Raw genomic sequence first — 27,347 nt, 5'->3', positions numbered from 1 at the left:
AATAACATAATGGCTGGGTTTTGATGCTGAAGACAAAGTCCCGCTCCATGGGCCGGTGGTGGAAGCAGACTTGTGCTCCCACAGCCCACAGTGATGCAGGAAACCAGAAAACCAAGGCTTCAGCTCCCCTTAAGATTATCCAACCTGTGAAGGTATTTGAAATTCACTTGAAATGTTCTAGATGTCATTTTGTCCCTCCAACATATTCAGAAGAAGAGGAAGTGTAAAGCCCTTGTAGCCAAATACAGAAGAAGAAGAAGAAGAAGAAGAAGAAGAAGAAGAAGAAGACTTTACATCAGGTATTTTTCTGCTTTCTTGTTATCTGTTGTGCTGTCCGGTGTCAACCAGAGGAGGATGGGTTCCTCTTTTGAGTCTTGGTTCCTCTCAAGGTTTCCTCCTCTTGATCTCTGCTGAAAAATGCAGCTCAGGAACAGTATTTGCTGGTAGCTGGTCAGGATGGTTAAAAAATTGGTCGTCCAGGCCAAAACATTCCCTATGTTGGAAAGTAATTCTAGTGATCTGCTGGATCTGCTGGATCTGCTGGACGACTAATTTTGTTTTGCTGGTCATGCTTGTCGATCAGCTAGGTGTCGATTAGCTTGGTGATGCTGGGCATGCTGTTTGACCAGCTTGATGAATATGGTTCTGCTGGTCGACCAGCTTGGTCATGGGTCATGCTGGTTCACCAACTTGGTGATGCTGATCATGGTGATTGACCAGGTTTATCTTGCTGGTCATTCTAGTTGACTAGACTGATAATGTTGGTCATGGGTCATGCTGGTCGACCAGATTCATCATGCTGATCATGCTGGTTGACCAGCTTGGTGATGCTGGTCATTTTGGTAGACCAGCTTTGGTCATGGATCATGGTGGTCGACCAACTTCATCTTGCTGGTCATGCTGATTGACCAGTTTCATCTTGCTGGTCATGCTGGCCGAATAACTTGGTGATGCTGATCATGCTGATCGACCAGGTTCTTCTTGCTGATCATTCTGGTTGACCAGCTTGGTGATGCTGATCATGCTGATTAACCAGTTTCATCTTGTTGGTCATGCTGGTTAACCAGCTTGGTGATGCTGGTCATTGTGGTCATGCTGGTTGATCAGCTTGGTGTTGCTGATCATGCTGATCGACCAGTTTCATCTTGTTGGTCATTCTGGTTGACCAGCTTGGTGATGATGATCATGCTGATCGACCAGTTTCATCTTGCTGGTATTTCTGGTTGACCAGCTTGGTGATGTTGATCATGTTGATCGACTAGTTTCATCTTGCTGGTCATTTTGGTTGACCAGCTTGGTGATGCTGGTCATTGTGGTCATGCTGGTTGACCAGCTTGGTGATGCTGATCATGCTGATCAACCAGTTTTATCTTGCTGGTCATGCTGGTTGAACAGCTTGGTATTGCTGGTGAATCAGCATAGTCAAGCTTAGTTAGGTTGATCCTGCTTTTAGATCACCTAATCCATCCAGTCCAATAAAATCATACCCTTTGCTGGTCTTGCCAGCCTGTATTTTTCAGCAGGACTGAGGGGGTTTTTCCTTGCCACTGTCGCCACTGGCTTGCTCAAAAGAGGCTCAGACCCGGATCTTTGTAAAGCTGCTTTGTGACAACATCTGCTGTGAAAAGCACTTTACAAATGAAACTAAATCTCAGAACAGCCATCAGATAAATCCCGGACATGACCTTGCTCAGAAATAAAGTTTTGTTGAGCAGCTAAAAACCTGTGATTTCCTCATTTCCTCAACACCTCATTTTAAGAAAGAAAGCAGAACTTTATGTAGAGTAAATTTTATAGTCTTCAGTTTACCACCACTAACACTAGCAATATATTCCCAAAGACAACTTTCATTTACTATCAGCTAGCTAGCACAAAGCAGCACACTGTTATACACACACCAGATGCTTTATAGATTTTAGATTAGGTTTTAGAATAAGGCAGAACTTGTGGATCTTTTAGACTTCTGAGAGGCGACCTGATAGCGCCACTATATGGACAAAAGTAGTGGGACACACCTCTTAATCATTTCCACAGGTGTATTAAAACTAAACACCTGCACTTTGCTTTTACAAGCATTAGTGAAAGAATAGATCAGTCGGGAATGTAAACTGAATCTCAGCTTGCTACTGTAATGGGAATCACAGCAACTCAGCCACAAAGTGTCAGACCATGTAAAGTTACAGAGCTGGGACGGCGAGTGCTGAGCTCAGAGCGTAGTGCAGAAATGTCTCCAAAGCTCTGCTGACTGAACAACCGCAGAGCTGCAAACCCGCTGTTAGAGCTGGAGCTCCCAACACCAACTCCATATCAATGCCTATAGATTTAAAAAGGGATGTCATAAAAGCTGTGGGTGTCCCAATACTTTTGTCCTTATAATGCTAGCGAGCTACATGGTACTAAACCAACAGCAGCTGTTCACTATTATCTGTATTTGAGCACTGCAGTGTACATTTAGGTTTCTCACTTTTTATGGAAGTAAACTAGTTTCTATGTCAAGTCAAGTTAAGTCAAGTTGGTTTTTATTGTCATTTCAACTACATACAGAGTACACAGTGAAACAACGTTCCTCCAGGACCATGGTGCAACATAGACAGTGCATACAAAACACAAGTGCAACACAAACAAACAAGTGCGGACAGACAACACAGTACAGACAGAGGATAATAAATAATGACTGTAGTGTGCAAGTTGTGCAATGTGCGATAAATAGAGTCCAGTGAGGTAGTAAAGTTATCAGTGCAAATGCTTGTGCAAAAAATGCTTCCCATGTTATCTGGGATAAATGGTTGGAAAGAGAGAGAGAGAGGGAGAGAGAGAGAGAGAGAGAGAGAGAGAGAGAGAGAGGGAGAGTGTAAGATATCAGATGCTACGCTAACCTGAAATTATATGAGCAATAAAAGTAATGCATTAATAACTGAAGAGAAAGCTAGTTAACTAGCTAGCTAAAACCTTCATGCACAACAAGGTATTTTGGGTAATTTTGTTATCACTTTAAAATAATTAATAATTGGTTAGAACTGATGTGTGTTATCAATTAGAAATTAAACATTATGAAATTTATGAGTTTTCTCCTCACCTCAGGGGCAGCACTTAGGCCACAATTCCCACATTGATGAATTTTTACAAATTAGTAAATAAGCCTCTTCTTGTGAGCGAACATTTGCTTTTGGTTTGAATGCTCAGTGATTTAACCATCGATGCTGCAGTTTATACGTTTCTGAGACCCGACTTTAGGATTTTAGTTAATTCAGAGGCATTTAAATTTAAATTCAGCCCTGTTTTGGTCTCCAGCAGTGTCTTTAAAATTCAGTTCATTCAGCATGAATTTTTCCTTTCGGTTGTTGTGGGCCTGCAGGCATAAAGATCCTGCCTATTTCTTATTAGGTTTCACTAAACCTCTTTAGACCCTCTTTAGCGTCCTCATATGCAGACATCACATTGCAGACATTTCTGTTCTCTGCATCATAATACTTCATTTTTTAAACTTTTGGTCTCATATGAAGTCACTGCCCGTACTATGTAGTGGCCACATGACAACATTACACTCAATTGATTGAAAACAAGATGGCGAGAATCCCAGATAAAAGTCTCTACAGCCAGTCCAGAGAGGAACATGGGCCAGGTAAGAATTCTCATCGATTTTTAGGTTTGTTAGTTTATATAGATTTAGATTTATGTACAGTATCATCTCTAGCTTCATATCGTAAGTGATAATGACAAATCTTCGCCATAATAAGAAGCTACAACATCCGTAAAGATAAGCTGAGGACACTGGGACTATATGACGTCATTGGTTGTGCTTAATTTTATAAGTCCAGGGAGAGTTTCAATGTCAAAAGCAGAACAGTTGCTCAAAGCAGTTGTAGATCATTCGGACATTGAGGATTTATCAGCTGGTGAAGATGGTGATCCTGCTGTGGAGGAATATATTCCATGTAATTTACTAGAGTCTGACCTCAGGCCTGTGCAACAACCGAATCTGATTTAGATGAAGATCATGTATCACCTGATTCAGTAGAATATGATCACCACTTTAGTGAAGATAGAAACAGCGATAATGAGGGTGAACCCTAACGACATGTGGGTGTAAACCACAGCGTGTTGAGAATGATGAATGTGACTTGGGTGAGCTAGGACGTGGTAAGCCTAGGACAGGACCTAGAAATGGGGGTAACGACTCTGAAAGTCTGCTCCACTTACCCCAGACTTAGTCCAGTTTCAGGGTGAAGATGATAAACCTGATGAGCGAGCAGACTGGCAGCCACTGGATTATGTGGAGCAGTACATGGACCGAGAACTGATGAAACTCCTTGCTGACTGCACAAATGCCACATCACTTGCTAACAGTGGGAGGCATCTCAACGCTTCGGTTGATGAAATGTATCACTCATGATTTCCTGTGTGCAGTACCCACAAACAAGGGTGCTCTGGTCCAATGCACTACGAATTTCTGCCATTATCGACACAATGACACAAGATCATCAGAGAATTTCAACAGATCCCTCCTGTCTTTGTATATTTTGTATATTCTATTTTGTATTTATTTAATATAACTTTAGTTTAATATGTATATAATTTTGTCCTCCTGTAGAGCATCAACCTGAGCCTCTCCACAAGCATTTCAATAAATAAATGTCCTGACATTTGAAGATGCACATATTTGTCACTGTACAGCAAGATGTGTCCTCTGCATTTAACCCATCTGGTGGTACACACACACACACCAAGCAGAGAGGGTAAAGGGCCTTGCTCAAGGGCCCAACAGTGGCAGCTTGCCGAGCCCGGGAATCGAACCCACAACCCTGTTATCAATAGCCCGGCACTCTAACCGCTGAGCCACCACTGCCCAGTTGCCTGTTGTGCAAATGACAAATAAACCTGAAACTTTTCAGAAGACAAGAGGACAACCGACAAATTCTGGAAGGTGAGACCTTTTACTGATTCAATACTCAACGGCTGACGCCTTCAAGAAAATGGCCACAGTGCAGACCATGAAAAAACAGACAAATATCAAAAGAAAAAGACATCAGAGCAGCTCAGTGGTCAAAAGTGGTCTGGAAGGTCTGGAGGATGAGATACAGCCTCCAACTCAACACCAGCAAGGTGGAGCTCCAAGTGACGGGGTTTCTAATAAAGTGGCCGGGGCGTGTACTTGCTTTTTAGCCACAAGGTGGGGGTATGTGGCCAGTTCGGAGTGCTCGGTGACTGTTTTTAGATTTCTCTGTAAACAGCAGACGGTTTAACCACCTTTACCATGTCTTTAAAGTCAGCATTATTACTGTAAACAAACGCCGAGACGGGTTGTTGGTATTTGTCCGAAGCGGTATTCATAATGGAGGACTGTACATGGGAAATGTAGTGAAGCTTGACGCGATTCCGCAGTGAGGGCATGCGCTGGGAACCACATTTCCCATGATGCACTCTGACGGCGCAACGTCAGAAGTCATAGAAAGTCTCAGGACTGAAAAATGAAGTGTTTTCTTTGGGTTTTTCGGATTTTATCTGCATGGAAACACCGCAAATCCGTGCGAATCTGACACACATGTCGTGGGGCATTTCCAGAGAGAATTGTGCGTGTGTTAAAAAGCCAACAGTACCGATATTAAGAGCAGCAGAGCGTGGTTTCCATTTGAGTCATCTTGTTGGCTGGGGAGGTTTTAGGGAGTGAACTGGACTGGCAGCCTGGCTGCACTCCTTACACCAGCCCAGGTGTCCTTAGACTTCATTTCACAACACGAAAAGCTCAGTATCCGCTTTACTTCTTAGCGATATGTCAGTTTACAACGTCGAGAAGCTGAGAGAGGACTGATTTGGGGGCTTTGGGAGGGGGGAGCGGACAGCAATGACGGACTGACAGCCTCTAGGTAAGTTCAGCACAGCGAGCTCCTTCCCACGACTTCGTCTTACTGTAGTTCATACTCAGTATATTCATATTATGTGTGATTTAACTGCAGATATTTACTAAAAATGTATCTAGAAGCTAATTTGCCAAGAAACATGACTAAGTACCCTTGCTACACCCTTAAGAAAAAAAAGGGGGTACTCTAAGGGTCCTTCAGTGAGGGCACTGGCTCTGTGGGTCCAGGACACCTCTAATAACCATTTAGATTAGGGCTAAATAGTCCTGTAGTTTTTTTTTTTTATGGTTAAAGGGGTGGTTTGGTGGCTGAAACGCCAGCTTGGTGATCACAGAGTTGTGGTTTTGAGAACTGGGTCTACTAAGCTGCCACTGTTGGGCACTTGAGCAAGGCCCTCTCTAACCCTGATCAAGTGGTGGCTGACCCTGCGCTCTGACCCCAGCTTTCTGGGCTTGGTTTTGCAAGGAGAAGAGTTTTATGATAATAAAGGTACTTCAGTTCTCGTACCATCCTTAATCCTTTCTTAACAAAATGGAGCTCTCTAAGGTTCACAAGCTTATTTGCTGTGCACTATTAATGTTTTTTTAATGACTGCTGGAACAATACTTACCTGGCAGGGGATATACCATGATCAAGAAGGTGGTTCACCCAGGGTGAGGCTCAGCCATTGCACTCCGGCTGTGCTGACCCCTGCGAATTCCCCAATTCCCCCCGACTGTTGGGGCAGTGGTGGCTCAGCGGTTAGAGCGCCAGGATATCGATAACAGGGTTGTGGGTTCGATTCCCGGGCTCGGCAAGCTGCCACTGTTGGGCCCTTGAGCAAGGCCCTTTACCCTCTCTGCTCCCCGGGCGCTGGAGTTGGCTGCCCACCGCTCTGGGTGTGTGTGTGTGTACTCACTGCCCCTAGTTCACTAGTGTGTGTGAGTGTGTGTTCACTACCAGATGGGTTAAATGCGGAGGACCCATTTCGCTGTACAGTGCACACTGTACAGAGACAAATACGTGCACCTATCCATTATCCTTTATTTCCCATCCTCGCTTGTGTTTTTTCAGATTCCCATCTTCTCAAGACAACACCGCATTGTAGAAGGGCAGATCAGGGTTAACTACCCAATTCTGTACATGTGACAAAAAGGCACATTCAGATTGGCTTGCATCAGTCTGATAGACAAGGAGAGACGTCCTTCATACAGAGAGCGGAACAGATGCAGAGAGCAAAGCAGAGCTGTTTTGACTGGAAGTGAAATAAATGAGCGAGTGGTCTCGGACAGTGCTGTATTTGTCTCATGACTGCTACTTTTTTCCATTTTCAGGTTTTGCCCAAGACGTACTCCTCCTTTCCTCCAGAATGCTGAGGCTGTGTTTAATCAGAGCTCTGCAGCCGTGTGTGCTGGCTCTGAGAGGAGCACATGGACAGTCCCGTCTCACACACCCTGCCCTGCTGTCCCATATTCAAAGGTGTTCCATGGGAACCCACAAGCACAAGGAGAAATTAGAACTGCTGAACTCCCCCAAGGGAGCCAAGGACTTTATCTACAGTCTGCACCCCACAGAGCGGAGCTGCTTACTCAAAGAGCTGCAGAACTTCGAGTCCATGGCCATCGCTCAAGGTAATAATAATAATTATGAATATTAAGAATGCTTGATCAATCAGTCATATCAAATCCTGCAAACAAGAGTCTAAACTTGGAGGTATCTTTGGATTTTTCGCCTATTCAAACTAGCTGAGGTTTTTCTTGGATAGATAGCAAAGCACTTTTGTAAGTCGCTCTGGATAAGAGTGTCTGCTGAATGCCATAAATGTAAATGATATCATCAGATAAATGTAAGTGTAAGTGATATCATTTATTTTACTGTATTAGTAACCCTACAGAAATAATAGTTTTTCTTGCTAAACATAGCCCACCCACAGTTTCCATGTCAGTAAATCAATCATAATACAAATAATAAAAAATTATGATAGTACAATCTTTTTTCAAATATATTTTAGAGATTAAAACAAGTGAACTAAATATTAATCACCCATAGAATGCTTATATTTATTATTTTAGGTTATTGTTTGATGTATAGATGACACGTATGTGACTTTGGTTAAAGTGCAGAATGCTTAGAAGTGGTTTTACCACCCTGGTATTTTACCTTTAGCAAAATGTATTGTATTTATTTATGTTTAAGAGGACACTTTGTACACATGGGCGTAGAGGGGGCTTCAAGTAGGTCTAATGTCTAGGACCATATCAGTGTGTATGCAAGGCTGGTATTTCTTTAGAAATGTGCAACGACATTAGTTCATTAACATATACTCATTTACCACGATCAGTAAATTGCCATGATGGAGCAAATGGCCAAATCATCTCCGTTTATGTTTTTTCCTAATGACAATATAAAATTACACAAAAATTAAATCAAAGTCAGATTAAAAAAAAATGGCCCACATTGTAGATGTTAAGTCAGAGACAGAAGCTCATCTGTTGCTGCACAGTTTGTGTTGGTCATCCTCTAGTTCTTCATCAATAGTCTTCCCACAGGACACTGTTACCTCAGTTATTTAACCCTAACTGAAGCAGTGAGTAGCTTCTTATCTGTTAAATGACCATGTCTAAAAACACATCCTGTGGTCGTGGTAAAGATGGGTCAGAATATTGGCATGCATCAAGCAGAGAAGACGTCTAAGGAGATTCCTGAAACTACAAAAAATTGGGTTAAGAGCTGTCCAACGCATTATTAAAAAGTAGAAGGACAGTGGAGGCAATCACTTAAACGTATTGTAAAATCAAATGGTAAAAAAAACAACAGTAGAAGGGATATTTTTAATAGTGAAAGTAAGATCACAATGTGTACAAGCAACAGGAACTCAAGGGATTGGGACTTAACAGCTGTGTAGCCTTAAGAAAACCACTTGTCAGTGAGGTTAACTGGCAAAAATGGCAATTTTTTTTTTCAATTTGCTAGCGTAAAGATTGGACTCTGGAGCAGTTCAAGAAGGTCATGTGGTCTGAAGAGTCCAGATTTATATAAACTTTCATGTGTCTAAAATCAGTGGTACTGCTGTTCACCTCAGTGAAATGATCTGTGTACACTGTAACTATTTATGCTCTTCGCTGTAGCTGCACACCCTGCCCCCTCTACCCCTTATATCTTATCATTAATAAGCATTTTAAGTGCAGGTGAGAGACAGAACTTTAACTCTGCGTGGTGTTCACTGAGCTGTGAGAAGCTGAGTTTATGGAAACAGATCCAGTTCTTCCACCTGTTCCCTGTTTCCCAGTGAATCTGCCCTGTCCTGTCTTGCCCTGAGCAGTGAAAAAACACTGATTATGCAGGTGCTGCAGTTTTCATCGCCAAGAGCCCCACAGAAGGGGTCACCAACCCAGATCCTGGCAATTCAATCACAATCTGCCAGTTAGTTAACTTACTTAGAGGTCCGGTTTAGAGTTACCTTGATTGACTGGATCAAATACATTGGGTATGTTGAGTAAGGGGGCGCAGTATGTTAGATTTGCAGCGCAGTATGTCTGATTTTAGAGAATAAATAAATACAGTGTGGGGCGCTGGGTCTTCTAATATGACACATTCACTACCAGAGGAATATACCACCAGGGGGCCTATCTTACACCCTGCGCAAGGCGCGTTGCGAAGCTCATTGCTATCGGACGCCACGCCATCAGTCTATTTTCACGCCTTCGGCCGATGGCTATAGTGGTCTCGAAATGAGGTGTGTTCAGGTAAATATCTGGGGTGTTGCTATCTTGGCAACAGTAAACAGGTACACCACTGACTAAACACAACCTTGGCAGACATCAACAGTCAGATGTTCATTGCTATCTTGGCAGTTAATTGTCAACACAGGTGCGTGTACAACCCCGCTTGGTATGCACACATGGACATGCAGCGGTGCACATATCCAGTTGGCAGCTATGCAAAACTTTTACATCAACAATAAACAGAATACACAATAAAATAACATTACTTTAGAGGTGAGGCATTTGCTTCACCGTTTCAGCAAGCCTTCCCAGACCGAGCATGATGCGCCATTCAAATAGTAATTGCATGTTACGGTAAGAGACTTGGTGCATGCCTTTTGTGCATTTCGAGCTGCGCAAGACATACTTTTGCCGTCTCGATTGCGCGGTTGAGGGCTTGCCTAAACAACTCTAAGCTAGGGCTGGGCGATTCTGATAAAATTCAATATTGTGCTATTTTGTTAGTATATTGTGGTATACAGTGGATTGTAGTATCAAATATATCAGACAAAAACTTCATAGGTTTGCGTTAATAAAGTTACAGAGATAATTAACTTCTATGCTAGATTTCTATGCTAGTGATTACACCTGCTCTTCCTGATCCTAGAGGTAGGGTCACCTCCCACACTCCACAATTGGTCTACATACAGTCATTGGTCATTCATCTTCCCAGAGAGAGCAGCAAAAAATGCATTTATTTGTGTATTTTTTCTGTTATGTTATATTATTTATTTATTTATTAATTCTAGTGAAATACATGAGTTGAACTGAAAAGGGATGCTTTGGTCATATAGGTGGTCATATAAGGCGGTTCAGTAAATGTTTATGTGTTATTGGTCATTATCATAGCTGCATTCTTTTAGAGATATTTAACCCCACTCCCACACTCTCTCACACTCATTGCCACAGTCCTACTACTTAAGCCTACTTGAAGCCTCATGTCCACAACATCCTAACCACAGCGGTTGTCCGTGTGTCACCAGTGTCCTCTTTTGCTCACCGTACCTAAAGGTGACCTGATGATAGTAAACCAAAGTCAGTTTAAGGGGGAAAAAAAACAAAAAAACACCACAACTCCAGAAGATCACCTCACTCTGCCTAATTAGGACTATCATGGTGATTGACAGGGTTGTAACCATGGCAGCACAAACACCCCCAAAGTAGCAAGTGCCTTTAAACCTGTGTGATATATCAGATTACAGTTTTTTTTTTTTCCATATTTAAAAAGATGTTACTATGGTGTCGGTGGCCAACACGGATGTAAATCAGGTTATGGTGAACACTGTTCAGTACTTTCTAAAATATAGCACTGTGGCAAAGTGGCTATGATCAAATCATTCAAGCAGAGTCGCAGATGTTGGTTAGGTTAATAGTAAATTTATGCATAAATAGATTCACGAAAGTGCGTTGATGGCCTCTATAATGAGACCATGCATTCTGAGTTTTTGTGTGTCTTTGAATTAGTTATTAAATTTAGGTGCATCGAGCTACGCAGACTGGGATTCACATAGTCTCAGTCAAAAATGTGTCATGATGCAGTGCAACCACGAGCTGTGTTCTGAGCATTGCCACAGGGGATACCACAGCGACAACCAACTTGCCTTGCACCAGCGGAATGCTTTTTTCCAGTCAACTGTCATGGAGGACCAGTTTGATGAGGCTCTCTCTCTCTATCGTACTAAGAGTACTAAGTGTTTAACGGTCACAGTAATGCAAGAACACTTGTTGAGTTTGTGCAGTAGGACCATGGGTTTGCAGAGCGTTTGTGTTGATAATTTCTGGCCTAGAAAAAAAGATTCTGGTCATTGTGCATGTAGCCTATATCAATTACACATATTGACAGTTAATATATCTCCCATTATTTCATGCATTTAATGCCTAATTATTAGTAAAATAACATTGCTTCATGATATACCCATACAGGCACTCTATTGCCCAATAAGCTCACACAATTTGATTAGCCTGAATTACACTTCAGTTGTGTTTTTTCTTAAGTGCATTTTTACCCCCTTTACATCTTTTATCATTCCCACATTTCTGCTTTTGCTTAATTTCTGCCTCTTTTATGTGGTCTAGGTTTTTTTATTATTATTTCTCCTCTTTAATCAGCATCTGTGTGTCTCTCTAATCCTCTCAAGCTTTACACTTCTCCCTATTTTATTCCTGCCCTCTTTTTTTCCTTTTTCTCTCTCGATCACCGTCAATCTTTCTCACCTTCCTCCTCGCCCTTGGGTAGAGAGCGCCCCCTTTAGGCGAGGGCTCAGCAAGGACAAGGTTCAGCCTGAGGGGACTGCGGGTACGTAGCTGAACTTCAAGGCCTTGTTCCAATCTGAAGAAAAATTAAGCCTATGCTTAATTTGTGTACAGTGTCTCATTGCTGTCATGCCGACGTTATTTAGAAGCTTTTCTATTAGTCCATCATTACATTTGCACACAATGAAATAAGCAACGGTCAGATTCACATTATGTCAAAAAGCCAAAAACTGACAGCCATGGTGTGTGCGTGTGTGTATATAATGTTTATTAATTCATTGAGATATTAGTAAATAGATGTGGATATGAGATGTGAGCAAAGGCTTAGTATTTCTGAGTGGGTAATGGGTTCAGGCCTCTGCAGGTGTGTATTTTGTGCTTCTGCTTTTGACCCACTCCCTCCTGTGGCTGGTTTAATGCTGCTATTGGCTTGTTGTCTCACGCTGTGCTGCTGTTCTGGGTGGATATATTAGTTTATTCTCAGGGTGTTGTATAATCATTGGCTCGGTGATGGGGTGATGTAGTACAATAGAGATTTTTATTTTAAATCATAAGAAGTATTTGTGCATATTGCTCTGGCCTGTTCAGTGGGTCAATTCCAGACCCCCTCTGCTGTTGCAACAGAAGACACCAATTGATGATACTGATTTTCCTTTTAATCAGAAAATAGCACAGTAATTATTTTTATGTATAGCATATAGCACCACTGGCCTTCTGATTGCAGACACAGGGTTCAATTCCCCACCCTGGCAAGTACACAACGCTATGCCAGTGTGAGTGTTTGGTCAAGACTCGCAACACTGCATTCACCTGCTTCTGTACCAAAATTATGTTTTAAAAACCTTGCATCTCCAAAATGGCAGCTTTACCGGAACGGAAACATTTTTATGGAAGTCAATGTAAAAAAAAAAAAAAGTCCTATTGGAGCATTTCTGTTAACCCATTCATCAGGAAAATAGATTGTTGCCAAGTTGCCATAAATAAAAGTGCTGTTTTGGTGTCCTGGCATTTCACACTGTACACACACAGGAAAATGACAGAAATAATAGAGTAAATATTAAAATGAGGGAAACTATGGGTTTCTACAGGTTTGCTCCAGATCTGCAGCTATAGCTGAAAGCTCATTCTGCACTAGAGGTCTTTACAGCATGAACTCGGCTCCAACAGTACTGACCTTTCTTTGGCATCCTCTGCAGTGTGAGATTTGTGAGATTTGCAGTACTGCATAAAACAATAATACTTAACCGAGACCACACCCAGCACAACTCTACATGCTGGTAGTGATACTCAGTTGATTCTCAGTCTGTTGCATATTGGCCAAATCCTTTTTTGCTCTGGAAAACTGGAGCCATCGCATATCTCACCAGCTGTTACTCTTGCAATTTGGTCCCCAATTGTGTAAAAGATTTGGCTTCCATGTATACTGTACAGAGGCCATTGGCACCCAAACATGTTTAAAAATGTTCTCAGCAGTGAAAGGCATAAGTATATCCTGTATAAAGAGCATATAACCCAAATAAACATAAAGCCAGTGGTCAGTGAGAGTGTCTACATGTAAAACTCTATATAACACTAGAATAAACCCTAATAAACATAAAGTCTGTGGTCAGTGAGAGTGTCTACCTGTAAAACTCTATATAACATTAGAATAAACCCAAATAAACATAAAGTCTGTGCTGTTGGTCAGTAAGGTTATTTAGATGTTGGGTAGAAGCACATAGTTAGATAAACACAGGTTTGGATGCTGATCTTTTCTGTGAACTCCAGACCCTGTATAGGTTGGTTCGTTTCAGCAGTAACTCTCCTGATTTACTGCACTGAAGGACTGATTAGATAAACTAGGTGATGGATGGAAACTGGAAATACTGGCCTTCCTCCAAGAGAGCTTTGGAAGTGGTGAAGAAAACACACTTAATAGATTAATAGTTTCTTTGTATTTTTACAAATTAATAATATGTTAATGAAGGTGTGGTGCTACTTTATACCACAGACTGATATGAATACAATACATCTCTAGGCTCTCCAGATTTATCCAAGATCGCTTGGACTTGGATGATCTGAATTCCTCTAGGGAGAACAAGTAAGCCAAAGAGGAATAAATAGCTTGCCAGTCACTCTCCCCCCCCCCCCCGGTCATGAGACAGTCTCCTGTATATTAGGTCAGAGATCTCTGTGCACTGCAGGCATGGGTGCTGTCAGATTTATCTTAGCCCTTTACTGAAATGACCGATGGAAAGCACACTCTTGAACTGATTAACATTATGGTTGGTGAACTGTGTACACTTGCGTTGTGTATTTTCAGTTTGCAGTCGAACAGGTGGTGCAGGGGGAATCAGCAAGCTAAAGGGTAAAGGTCAGTGTCCAGAGTGTGGGCTTGCTTTGCATCTGGAGAGCTGCACATTAAGTTAGGCAGTACTGTAGGTTATCTCCCAAGCTTTAACTTTCAAGAACAGCCAATTTCTTTAAAAAAACAAAAACAAAAAACAAGACTTTCTGGCCCAGTACTGGAGGGTGGGTTCTGATCTATGTATGAACCTTCAGTCTTGAGCCTGTGTGAGTGTGTAAGCTTACTTTATTGGGAAATCTAGGGTTGTATGACAACCAATCCAATCCGAGTCTTCATTATTTAAATCTAAACCTTATCACTTTATCACATTAATGCAGCTACAGTGTGACTTAAGTGTTAATGAGTAGATTTAATTTAAAGTCATTTGTGAAGATTAACACTTAATATTGGATGTAGTGTAGACTCTTGACCCATCATGCGCCAATCAGCCCTCTGATGTAGTTTATTAGCAGATATACTGGCCAGTAGAGTGGTCGCACTTGTCTGAGAGTGGCAGCACTTAAGTTCTTCTGATGCTTGGAACATATGGTGAAGAATTTTCCTCACTACGTACTGCAGTCCAAACTGGCTAAAGGAAACATATCAATCCTTAATGCATCACAACAGTCACAGACTGCGGCGTCTACTTTTCTTGGAAAATCTAAGGGTTTTGTTAATTGTTTGTAGTTTCTAGTATTAATGAACAAGGATATAATATTCACAAAGTATACTGAAGATATTTCCTGATGGAAAAAAACCCTAAATGACAAGGCCAAATTTATTAGCCCTCTGATAATGAATAGTCAATTGAAAGGGCGGGCAATATAACAGTGTTTATCAAATTGTGATAAATATTGTTGTGTTGGTGCATGTTTGCAATAAAACCTGTGAATGTTTAATTACAAATGGACCAATAGAAATGGTGTGAAATTATGGTTACATTAACCTCTTATCAAATACTCTCCCATACTGAGTACCGTGATTTTTACTCAGAATATGCTGCACTCCATTCAAATAAATAAGACTGGTTACGCTCTTTGTTAATCAGTGCTCTTTAAGCTCTGACGATATTCATGATACACTCATAAAAGCATGTTGTGTTCCATGATGATGAAATTTATCACAGTACAATAAAATCTTGTCATATTGCCCAGCAATATGGTCTCCATATTAACTTGTGTTTAGTAGTGTCTAAGCTTAGAAGTATCTTTGAATTCTTGAGTAAACAGTGAAGCACTTTTGTAAGTCGCTCTGGATAAGAGCGTCTGCTAAATGTTGTAAATGTAATGATTTGGGGTTTTTTTGCAATATGGTAAATTCAGTAAATGGTAATTACGTAATGAACAGTATTTCTGCTCTAGATTGTGCTGTAGTGTGTCTCTGTGGAGCATATGAACTTAGACACGTAGTAAATTATCAATGCATGTAATTCGAACCAGGGGTGGATGTACAGATTTTATGCAACTGTCAAATACCTATGGTTTTTAATAATACAGTTTTTATGGGTTTTTCACATCCCAACAATTTTGCAAAATGTTATCATTCCAGCCCTAAATTAATTTGTCAGTTTTGTCCACCAAAAAAAGCAGCCTAGTATAGGGGCAGTGGTGGCTCAGCGGTTAGAGTGCCGGGCTATTGATAATAAGGTTGTGGGTTTGATACCTGGGCTCGGCAAGCAGCCACTGTTGGGCCCTTGAGCAAGGCCACCGCTCTGGGTGTGTGTGTACTCACTGCCCCTAGTTCACGTGTGTGTGTGTGTTTGTGTTTGTGTGTGTTCGTTCATTAACACAGATGGGTTAAATGTGGAGGACACATTTCGCTGTACATAGTACAGTGACAAATACGTGCACCTTTACCTTTAAAAGTATAGAGACCATTGTTGTTACTTTGTGATCAGTGGAATGATATGATCTGTATCTTTAAATGAAAACGTTCTATCAGATATAACAACATGGATAGAACCATTTTCAGCCTAACAGTTCACACAGACTGATCTAACTGTTTGAGGATTTTAAACGTAGAGCAGGGTCTGGTTTTCCAGGAGACATTTAGTATTAATGTCATTTTAACAATCTCATCCAGACCTGAAATAATCTGTGTTTTTGTTTGTTTTGGTTTTTTTTTTTTGGGGTGGGGGAAATTAGTAGGAAACGCTCTGGATCCGCTGTGTTGTTTTCTCTGGATGGATGTCTCCTCTGTGGAGCCTTAAGAGGAAACGTTGCTTTGTCTCTTTTGTAAACAGGCGCCATCAAATACCTCAAACATCAAGTGCTTACAGAGGGTCCGCTTTCCTGTCTGTAATTAACACAACTGACCATATTCAGACAGAGAGATCACACTCACCCTGAAGCGCATGAAAGATCTGGCCCTTTAACGCTATACAGTCTATATCACAGCTAAACTGTATTTATCTTCTTTTTCCCACCAGAGAAACTGGAGTCTTTGCCACCGAACGCCAGCCAGCTGAGATATGGTGAGATGTTAAGATCATTTTCTCTCATCACCTCCATAGTTTCCTCAGTTGTTTCAGAAATTTTGGTTTTGGTTATCATCATTAAAGCTTACATTTCCATTTTCCGTTGCACCTTCTGACTAGCAGCTCTTAAATTTGGGCCTCTATGGGGTCTATAGATGTTCCAAACTTACTCTTTATATTAACTTACACTGACATTAAAAAGAACATTGAGCAGGTATTTTTCGGGAGTGTGATTCACTTTTGTTCCACTGTTGTAAATATACATCGTGCTTTGAGAGTCTCATCATGGACAGCTGTACACTTGCATTTGTTGACAAGCTGGGAGATACAGAACCGGCATCTGAAGTGAAAGAAGAGTGTGGACTGAGGCGGTAGAATTTGACACAAATATGACTTAGTTTCACATGAAAATGGGATAAAATTAGAAATATAAAAATATAATAAAAGAAAAATAAATGTTAACAATATTTACGTATGTAGATAGTGTTTAGATTTTTCCTCTTTGAAATGATTAAGATGAAAAGGAGCACTGGAGTTGCATGAACTTTGGACCTTTGGAGATATAAATGTTTTTTTTTTTTTAAATAAATGAGCCACAGGACTAAGCTCAGAGCACGTCATTTGAAGCAGCCACAGATAGATGATGACGCTAAAGCAGCAGACCAAGCTGACTGTGTTTAAATAGGGGTTTAAGGAGAACAACGACAACTGTTCAGTTTAATGCGTCACATGAAGGATGAATGAGTCCTGTATGAATCCCGGAAGAGATCAGCAGCATGAAGAAGTAATTACTGCTCTTTCAGCTTCATTCAGTATTTTTGGAGGGATTTTCTTTTCTGTTTGTTTATATTTGTTTATTTATGTATTCATGTGTTGGCAGGCCTGACTTTGGTATTGGCAGCTGGTTTTCTATGAAGGCATTTTATCAGGAGCTTTTTTTATTATTATTTGTGCGCACATACAGGACCACAAATACAGAACAGGGGGGGGGGCAGTTACAAAACATAACGGGGGTATTATTGTAGTATTGTTAGAGTAAAGTATTGAGCAGGCATGTTCAAGGAGGAGGGAGGGGGAAAAAATCTCTCTCTCTCTCTCTCTCTTTTCAGTTAAGTAAAGTGATTTTTTTTTTTAGCCACTGAGGATCTTGGATAGCTCTTAGGAGGAGAATCTGGATGTGAACTCTTGTGTTTGCACCTCTTGTGACCTGCTGCTTTCTCTGCTGCTCTTATTTTAGTGCTCCTTCACAACGCCATCCCTTTCGTTGGCTTTGGCTTTTTGGACAACGCCATCATGATCGCTGCAGTAAGTGGTATGAACCTCTCCAGTGGTTCAGTCAGATTTGTTTTACTTATGAGGGATTTTTTTTAGAACACAGGATTTCTCACCCCATCACAAATATGCATTCCTGAATCGGCGTCACAGAAGTGTGCAAAATGCAAATGAGCACTCTGACCAATCAGAAATGTTCCTTGGGTGTTGGGATGAACGACGGGGCTTACATGATCCAACTATCATGAACTATTCCGTAGTAAAAACTAAATCAGGATGATCTTCAGTATCCTTTCATTAAGGATCCGTTAATATTGTCTTCAATTGACTAATTGCTAATATTGAAACGAAAATATGAATATATAACAAATATGACAGTAATTTTTATTACTGTCAGTTTGTGTGTATTATATTATAATATTATATTATCAGTGTTTATAAGTGTAGTCTTACTGAGATGCTGGGATAGTGTGGAATACTGTATAGGGATGGTGTTTCGGTACAGGCTCATGCATTGTTTCTTCTGAAATAAAGGGTATTAAAAAGAGTAACTGAGTAGATGTTCAGTGTTGGTGACGTCAGGATGGTTGATGATCACCACCCAACCTCATCCTAGGGCTAAGCAATTCATCATAAACGATTTGAAACTGATACTCAGTGCCTCTAACCATCATAATCTTGCCCATGTTTATTATTATTTTGTATTTTTTTTTCGGTGGGTGTGCCCTTGGGTACTGATTGTTTCTATTTGTGTTCATTCAAAGGGAACACAGATTGAGCTGTCCATCGGAGTGACGTTCGGAATATCAACCATGGCAGGTAATACAGAAAAAGCTTTCATAATGCATAAAAAAATCATGACATTAATTTGGACACTATAAAAATAATATAATTAAAAATAATAATGATACTACATAAAACAAAATAAAAAAAAAACAAAATAAAAATTATTATATACTACATAATTTTCAGTGATGCAACTAAAAAACAACTGCCTTAACCTCTTTACATCAACAATACTCATGTTTACTTGACCAAAATACATGTGATTTAGATCTCTTAAATGAAATACAAACTAGTCTGCTTTCATTTATGTGGTATTTTAGTATTTAAAGGGAACAGGTGAGTGTTTATAGCTCTGTAAAAAGCCTTGAAGAGAATTTAGCTAGATTTTAGACCTGTGGGGTTAAAACTAAACTTAAATAATTAAGTACAATGTTAAATAAATAATAGGATATAATAAATTAATAAAAATAAGAATTTCATAAAAAAATGTGTCAGTTGAGCATCCCTTCTTAAACTTTGCTGGCCACACTCTGTGTGGCCAACACATCCGTGGTTCAGGATACCTCTTACTATAAGTAAAAATTATTTTTCAAAAAAACGTATTGCACATTGAATTAGAGTTAGTCCTGGAAACCAGCACACAGCCAGCTGGAATTCATCATTAAAAGCCTGGGCAGAGCAGGGTTTACCTATGCTGAAGTAAGATATTACCAGAGATGCGTCCACAGTGGAGGATGCAGGCATCAACACAGTAGTGCTTACTCATGCTAGGGTGTGGTGCCACGTTAGCAAAAGGGAAGAACGGGTGGGGTTATCCTGTGATTATCTGTTGCAACATGTTTTGTACAGAACCTCAGTTTGTTTAACAGAAAGGCTGGGATTTACAGTATGAAGATACTCTTCCCAGAACTGTTGATTTTAATAGTTTTATTGAAAGGGTTTTTTAAACTAGAAGGACACCTGGTGGTTAAACTGTGTATCAGCTGCTGGGTGGTAATATACATGTAAATGTACAGTAGATTTTGGAAAAGCTTCATAAAATTGCTGTGTATTTTGTATTTTATCTGACAAATAATGCAAGCAATAATGGTTGTTATTATGATGATTATTATTATCATTATATAATCATTGTTATTATAATTATATTATTAACTATTACATAAGTAGAGTGCATTAATAATCTATTGCTATTAGTTTAAAAATTGGTTAAAATGTTAGTAGTTATAAATAGTAATAGTTCTGCCAAAACTCGAATCCACATGATTTATTACTGACCAAAAATGCAGACATGTTTGGTATCTGTTCTTCTCCTGTGCTTCTGATTATATTCAGGAGGCATTTCCGACAGCAGTATTTCTCATTTAGCTAAAAAAAAAGGGCCTCCATCACAGAACCGGTCTTTCCTCATTTTACTGAGCTTATGTAATAGAAACTAAATATTGTTGATTTTAAATATTATTGATTTCTCATACAGTCCATGTTAGGCTAACATTGCTAACAAACACTGGACTGTCCCCAATTTCATCTCAAAAAATATATTCCTCAGCTTTGTGCTTTGGGGAAAAAAACTAAAACAAAAAAGGGTAAAGAGTAAAAAGGTATTTAATTGACCTTATCTAAGCCATAATTTCACCAACATAATGTCCTTCTTTTAGACTGGACCGCTGTGTGTGGCCAGTACCATTCATCATGCTGAGGTAGAAGTGTTTCTGGTTACTCTAAACAGCTGCTACACCAGCTCTCAGCTCTGTGTGGAGTTTATTTCTGATCTGTAGACTAAAGTAAGTGTTCGAAACCACATCAGTTTGCTTCTGTTTACAGAAATGAGACCAGTGACCGTCTACATGCAGTGTTTGTTAGCAACATTAGCATATCCTCACGTCAGATATCAAACTGAAAATATATATAATATATCATATAATATATATATATATACATATATGAATCTGGTGTGAATTGTGCTGCTGTACCCTGCAGAGCTACATGTTATAGACACTTTCTGTCTGTCTGTCTTCAGAACAGACTTTCTGTTTGTCGGGGTGTGTGTCTGCATGTGTGTCACTAACAGTGCTGTGTTTGCAGCGGCTGCTTTGGGGAACTTGGTGTCTGACCTGGCTGGACTTGGGTAAGTGTCTACTTACTTTATTCACACCTCTGACTGTATAAAGAGATGTTTAAAACTGTTTAAAACTGTTAAAAGGTTCACTTGTCGATTAAATCAATTTCATAGATTTATAGATTTATTGAACTCCAGAAAAGGGTTTGAGTGATGCTGGACTACTGCGCTAAAATATCTACAGTTCATTCATTGTACTGCATTCATAACCCTGCAGAAATACTGAAAGACATATATCATATCTCATATTGTGGCTCTGATCCTGGTGGATAATTAGAGTTAGTATATGATGTGAGTGTAACCTCTGTGTCTTTGTGTGTGTGTGTGTGTGTGTGTGTGTGTGTGTGTGTGTGTGTGTGGGTGTGTAGATTAGCAGGTTATGTGGAGGCTCTAGCTGCTAGATTAGGGATGCAGATTCCAGATCTCACGCCTAAACAGGCAGACATGTGGCAGACCAGAGTCAGCTCACACATGGTAAGTGTGTAGATTTGTGTAATGTGCGTGTGTGTGTTCTTGTACAAGTCAGCATGAAAAAAATCAGAAAGATCAGCTGTCAGATACTGAGTTTAAGTTTAGCTGAAAGTTTCTGAGGTTAGAATTAGGGTTTGCAGGGTTAAGATTGTTAGCAGGGTAAGGTTTAATGTTAGCAGGGTTAGGTTTAGGTTAGGGCGAATAGGGATAGTCTGGTTAGGTTAGGGCTTAGGTTAGGGTTAGGTTTTATGTTAGTAGCGGTAAGTTTAGGTTATGGTCGAGAATAGGGTTAGTAAGGTTAAGGTTAAGGCTAAGATTAGGGTAAGTATGGTTAGTTTTAGGTTAAAGTAAAGGTAGGGTTAGTTGGGTTAGGGTTAGCCTACAAGAAAATCAATAGTGGTTCTAATTTTAAATTGTGCACAGTAACCCCTTTACCCCAAATGAACTCTCAGTAAAGACATATTTAGCACAAATATTTAGACATATTTTAACCAAAAAAAGTAAACAACCCCAAACATGAAGAAAACGCTTCAGTGGAGAGGTTTGTAACTCTAGCTGTGCTCCTGTGCAGGGCAAAGCCATCGGCGTCACCATCGGCTGCATTCTCGGGATGTTTCCTCTCCTGTTCCTCAATGATGAAGATGAAGATGAGACAAAGGATGCTGCTCTTACTGCACCCTCAGGCTCTAAGTAATTAAGCAGTATGCTTTAGACTCAGTCCAGTTAACACTATCTTAGTGGTTTCCTCAAAATTCCATTAGCTCTTAAATGGAATTTCCTTTTACAACACACAAAATTGCAAGCAAAGAATGGGAGGCTGCTGGTTTTAAGAGACAACTTCTTTTTTTATTTCATGGTTTTATGGTATGGATTTGCACCATGTAGGAAATGTAACGAAGTGTCTACGAATGGAGGGTGGAAGGTACTATAGCTAATAGCTAATTAATCCCCACACAGGGGCAAGCCATAGAACACTTTAAGCCAACACTTGCCAGCAAGTGCAAAAATGGCACACAGCACAAATAGCATATGGATGAAGAGTATATGACTCACTTGCAGAATTACACTTCCATTCCTCTACATTTGGTAGAAAAGAAGTTATTTCTGGAGAGGACTTTTACAGAGATTCGGGATACCAAGATAAAATATTAATATGATTAATATTAACACAAGCTCGCCCTTTGATAAGGTGAGAGCAAATATGTACCTCATCCTTAATCCTTCATTTAATATCAACTGCATGAAAAGTGCAAATGCTTAATTTTACTATAAATTATTCAATGACTATATTATGCAACTCGTATGCAAGTTCTGGTGTTGTGAGGGTGAGGAGTTGAAATGTAGGCCTACGAATAGGCATTTAGGCTTTGTTCAGACAGGCAGCTCAAATCTGATTTATCGGCATGTCGTATTTGAACAGAGCAAAGTTTCTCTAGTCTGAAGAGCAAAAAGCAGAATATACACATTTGCATGTGGATTTAGATCTGATTTTTGGCAAATGTGGCCTAGTTTGACCAGTCAGTTCAAATCTGATTTTATGGCATGTCTTATTTTAGCAGACAAAAAAATTGCAATAGCAAAAACACAATATCCAACATTTTTCGTTTGGATTTACATTTGTATGTGCTTTTAAATCAGATTCGAATCAGATTTGCATAATCTGATCATATTTCTGGCAAATGCCACCAAAGTTGACCAGTCAGCTCAAATATTTGACTTATCTACGTGAGCAGGACAGATTTTCTGTTGTCTAAATGGCAAAAAGCATAATATCCAACATCCAATAATACCCAATATCCAATCTGTTTAAGTTTATATTTGTATGCGGTTTCAAATCTGATTCAAATCAATTTGTTGGCAAATGTGACTTAGTTTGAACAGTCAGATGTGCCCCCCCCCTTTATAATTTGGGAAAATGTAAACATTAGTGGTGCTTGTTGTTACATATTTTTAGCTTAAACACTGTGAGAGCTGATTTTTTAACAGACACTTAAGAAGCATATTTCTTATTGTGTATGTTGTAGTTTTACAGTGACCCCTTCAGTAAAGATCTAATCTAAAGGAGATTTCTCTCTGCTGTTAGCTCAGGTTATGTGCTGACCAGGTCAGTCTGCACTAGTGTCCTGCTCTGTTCATGTTGTAGTTGATAGAAATTGCAGCACTGGTGTGAAACACATTGTCATCTCTCTCTAAGCTGGTTATAGTCGAGTGTTAAACTCGTAGCTGTGACCAGTTAGCTCAGTTTCTACTGCCCTTTCCTAGTTGGCATACTCACACTTGCTGTGGCAACTAATGTTGACATGTGAGCAAATGAGACAACCGTCAAATCGGATCTGAACACTAAATATCAGACTTAAGAAACACATCAGATTTGATCCTGCAGTGTGAACAAAGCCTAACACTTTAATGGGTCAACTTTTATGTCTATGCAGAAAAAAACTCTTTAGTTTTCTAGCGGGAATGTTTACTAAAGAGCAAACAGGCAAAAACATATACAGAATTATGCAGTTATTCATAGAGCACAACTTAGCAACGTTAGGTATTGTTTAATATGTAGATTCGAGGCTGTGTGAGATGAAGCCTGCTATTAGTACACTCTTAAAAATAAAGGTGTAACAAAATTTCTTTGAATGATGCCGTAGAAGAACCACGTTTGAGCAAAAAGTGGTTCTTCTATGGCATCCCTCAAAGAACCATGTGAAGCACCTTTATTTTTAGGAGTGTACTTAGTAATGTCAGTATTTGTATGTATAGGTAGGGCTGTAGAATGGCAGGCTAATGTATGCCTGTGAGTTGATTGTTTTACTTGACTGAGGTGAAGTGTAAATCTCAGTCATGGGGTTTTATTTCCACAATTGCAGCTGTAGGATCTGTGTTTGCGGACTGTTCTGCAGTTTTTACTGTTTTACTGCAATGCAGGACATTTAATACTGGAATAGAAGGTGCTGAAGATCACAGTGGGGGAAACAAATGAATGCATTGAAGTTATGCGATGTGAATGTGTACATCATTGACATATTATCATCACAGTCATGTCAAAACCTTGTGTCTTCGTTTTTGCCATTTTTTACTTTTTAACATAATGTGAATTTGGTTGTTCCTCTTTACATTGTGTCAAAATGTACATACTGAATGGATCAATAGAAATTATCCAAAATGACTTGCAATAAGATCTTTACATTCATTTCCATTGAAAGTTAAGGAAGTTTTTTCCTTCTACTATAAAGTTGCCATTTTGGAGATACAATGTTTTGTTTTCTGACAGATCTGAATAAATCTATGTTACTTTAACTTGAATATTACTAATAATTACTAAACCAAAAGCAAACTGAATAACGGCAGTGCGTTGATGTAACAGGTTAATAGATGCAGTAGAAATGATGTACATATCTGAGACAAGTGAATTAAATGCATTAATGTTTCAGTGTGGGATTTGATCTTATAAACACTAGATTTTATATAAACATACACTATATGTCCAAACATTTATGGACACCCGTTCATCCAGACTTTCTTCTGACATCGAGGGTATTAATAGAGAGTTTGTTCCACTTAGTTTTGTCCCACAGTAACAGCCTCTACTCTTCTGGCATAGCTTTACTGTATTTACTAGATGCTGGAACATTGCTGTGAGGAGTGTTAAATTGCATACAGCCCACTAGAACATTAGTGAGGTCAAGGACTGATGTTGGATGATCATTTTTGTAGTAATCTCAAACTCGTGCCAAAGGTACAGGTTGAAAATAAAATAAAGAAAGATGGAGACTCTGGTCTCAGACTTTAAGTAGCTTGTTAGGGCTACTTAACACAACACAGTCGTTGTTAGGAAAAAGCCAGCTGCAATGCTCCTTGTCCCAACAATCAGCAGCAACGGGCTCCTCAAAGCAGCTCATAAATCAAAATAACTGATGCTCACAAAGCAGGAGACGACTATAAGGTGCGACATGTTTTTAGGTATCCTGAGTTCATGATGTAATTAAGAAATGGCAGTTAACAGGAACGGTGGGGGTCAAGCTGAGGACTAGAAGATATTAAACGAGTTCATTTTTAGTAAAGGTGTCTGGATACTTTTGGACATATGGTGTATGATCATAAATGAGTTTTCTGGTTACAGATTAGATTTAGATGTATTGTTCTGTTCAAGCTGCCTCTGTCATGGTTCTGATTTATATCTGGAAAATGGACCTTCTAGCACTGATCATCTCACGGATGGCATCTCATTACTTTTGATATTCTTTTTTCTTCCACGTGCTCATGTTTGACGTCAGCAGGAATTTGCATGATCAAAATCAGGTTGCTCCTAATTCCACTGTCAGTGGCAGTGTCTCATTGGAAATCTATTTCAGACGAGGATTAGGTTTTATCTGTTTATGGAAAGCCAGCCCAAAAGCAAACACCTCAGAATAGCTCATTTATGTTGTGAGATGATGTTAACGTTTTCCTTCATCTGGATGATATTTGAAGACTCCCTATGCTCCGGGTTCATGTCTCATCTGACGTTTGACTGTTCTGAAGGATTCTTATTCTTCTGGTTCTGGAGGAACTGATAGTGATTGATCAGGTACTGCTGTATCTGACTATTTCATAGATTTTCATTGTCAGATATGGGTATGTCCAAGCTCCTTACTCTGAATACCAAGAAGGCCGCACCGTGTATTGCGGGGAATTTTTAATCAAGTGTGATTTTTATGAAGTTTGCGAATAACCAATCTGCCGTTAAATAAATAATAAATGAACTGATTGAGAGACCTTGTTTTTTCATTATAGCTTTGGTAAACTGTTTTCTTTTGGACTTTAGTGGCACTCCTCTTGAGATGATTGAGTAAAAAGATGAGCTGTTGTTTCAGATTCAACCCAATCCATCAGTGATTATAAGATACAGTGTGACGTCAACGGAACCATTTGAGTGTTTCACAGTAAAACATTTTATAATACATCAAGCATTCTGTTATCAGATTCTAAGTATCAGGATTATATCCAAATAGACCATAAATATGCATTTGTCAACACACCAAGACTGTCACATTTGGTCAGATACAATACAATTCATTCTGATTCTGCATCTCACCAAAACCCTCCCAGTACTGTGACAGCACCCCCTCCTGACATTCTGAATATGGGGAAGAGTCAGCTCCCAGTTAACAGGGCATTCAGAAGTGTGTTTTGTCTCTGAGCTGAATTCAGTAGTATTTTTTTTTTCTCCTTCATGTTGTTACAAAGTCCATTTCAAAACACATGGGTCATGACCGTCTAGTTCAGGATGGTCTTCTTCCTAAATGCAGCCAACTTCTTGTAAACTGAGACGTAGGTCTACAGAAATGGACTGCAGCTTGTGAAATTTTAAGGTGGCAACAACAGGTTTGGGCACTTCTGGTCAGAATTTGGTGATTTCCAGAACTGATCTCCAAAAGACAAAGTTAACAATTGGTATTCTACAATTATAGAGTGGGGAAAAGGAAGGAGCAACATGCAGAAGTCTCCCACATGAAGTTTGGAAATAACTAAAGTTAGTTATTACTACACACCCTAAAAATGCTGCTTCTCCCTTACCTTTTTGTACCCCACCACCCCCCCCAGCTCCTAGACCTCTTTTAACTCCTGCTTGGTCTTTGTTCAGCAGGAAGGGGGTCTGGCTTCAAGTTTCATCAGCTTCAAGGATCCCCTCCCTTGCCTCAGCTCACAGGGAGCCTGTTGGCACTTCTCAAAATAACATTTACCAGGGTCTTTACTCAGGGACCTTAATTAGCTTGTTGGCTATGGTTTGTTTAGTATTAGGAAAAGTCATGTGATGCAAATGTTATATAAGTTCATAACTACTTTAACTCCTTAAACCTCATCCCAACAATCAGCAGCCATGGGCTCCTCTAAGCATCTGTCTAGTGTTCCCTCAGCTGACCGTGTAATTAAGAAACGGCAGTTAACAGGAACAGTGGAGGTCAAGGTGATGTCTGGAAGCCCAAGAGAATGTTCTGAGTACAGGTATGTTAGAATCCACCAGGTGTTAACAGGGTCAAACATATCTTAGCAGGCTTTTTTTGACTAGAAG

The 27,347-nt window shown here is 39.8% G+C and overlaps 1 protein-coding gene and 1 pseudogene across 1 annotated transcript; both read left to right on the top strand.

The window, feature by feature from the left end:
• The first annotated feature begins 5,419 nt into the window (after window positions 1–5,419).
• On the top strand, window positions 5,420–26,041 carry tmem65 (transmembrane protein 65). Its single transcript, XM_072667440.1, has 8 exons — window positions 5,420–5,864; window positions 7,172–7,468; window positions 16,609–16,653; window positions 17,894–17,961; window positions 18,693–18,747; window positions 20,797–20,839; window positions 21,199–21,304; window positions 21,873–26,041. The coding sequence occupies exons 2-8, from the start codon at window positions 7,207–7,209 to the stop codon at window positions 21,993–21,995; spliced, it is 702 nt and encodes a 233-aa protein (XP_072523541.1). The 5' UTR covers window positions 5,420–5,864; window positions 7,172–7,206; the 3' UTR covers window positions 21,996–26,041.
• On the top strand, window positions 6,461–6,611 carry LOC140550452 (U1 spliceosomal RNA; annotated as a pseudogene).
• Window positions 26,042–27,347: the final 1,306 nt, after the last annotated feature.

The sequence above is a fragment of the Salminus brasiliensis genome, chromosome 2, assembly GCF_030463535.1.
Source record: "Salminus brasiliensis chromosome 2, fSalBra1.hap2, whole genome shotgun sequence".
In the NCBI taxonomy this organism is placed as follows: domain Eukaryota; kingdom Metazoa; phylum Chordata; class Actinopteri; order Characiformes; family Bryconidae; genus Salminus; species Salminus brasiliensis.
This window is presented reverse-complemented; position numbering and strand designations above follow the sequence as displayed.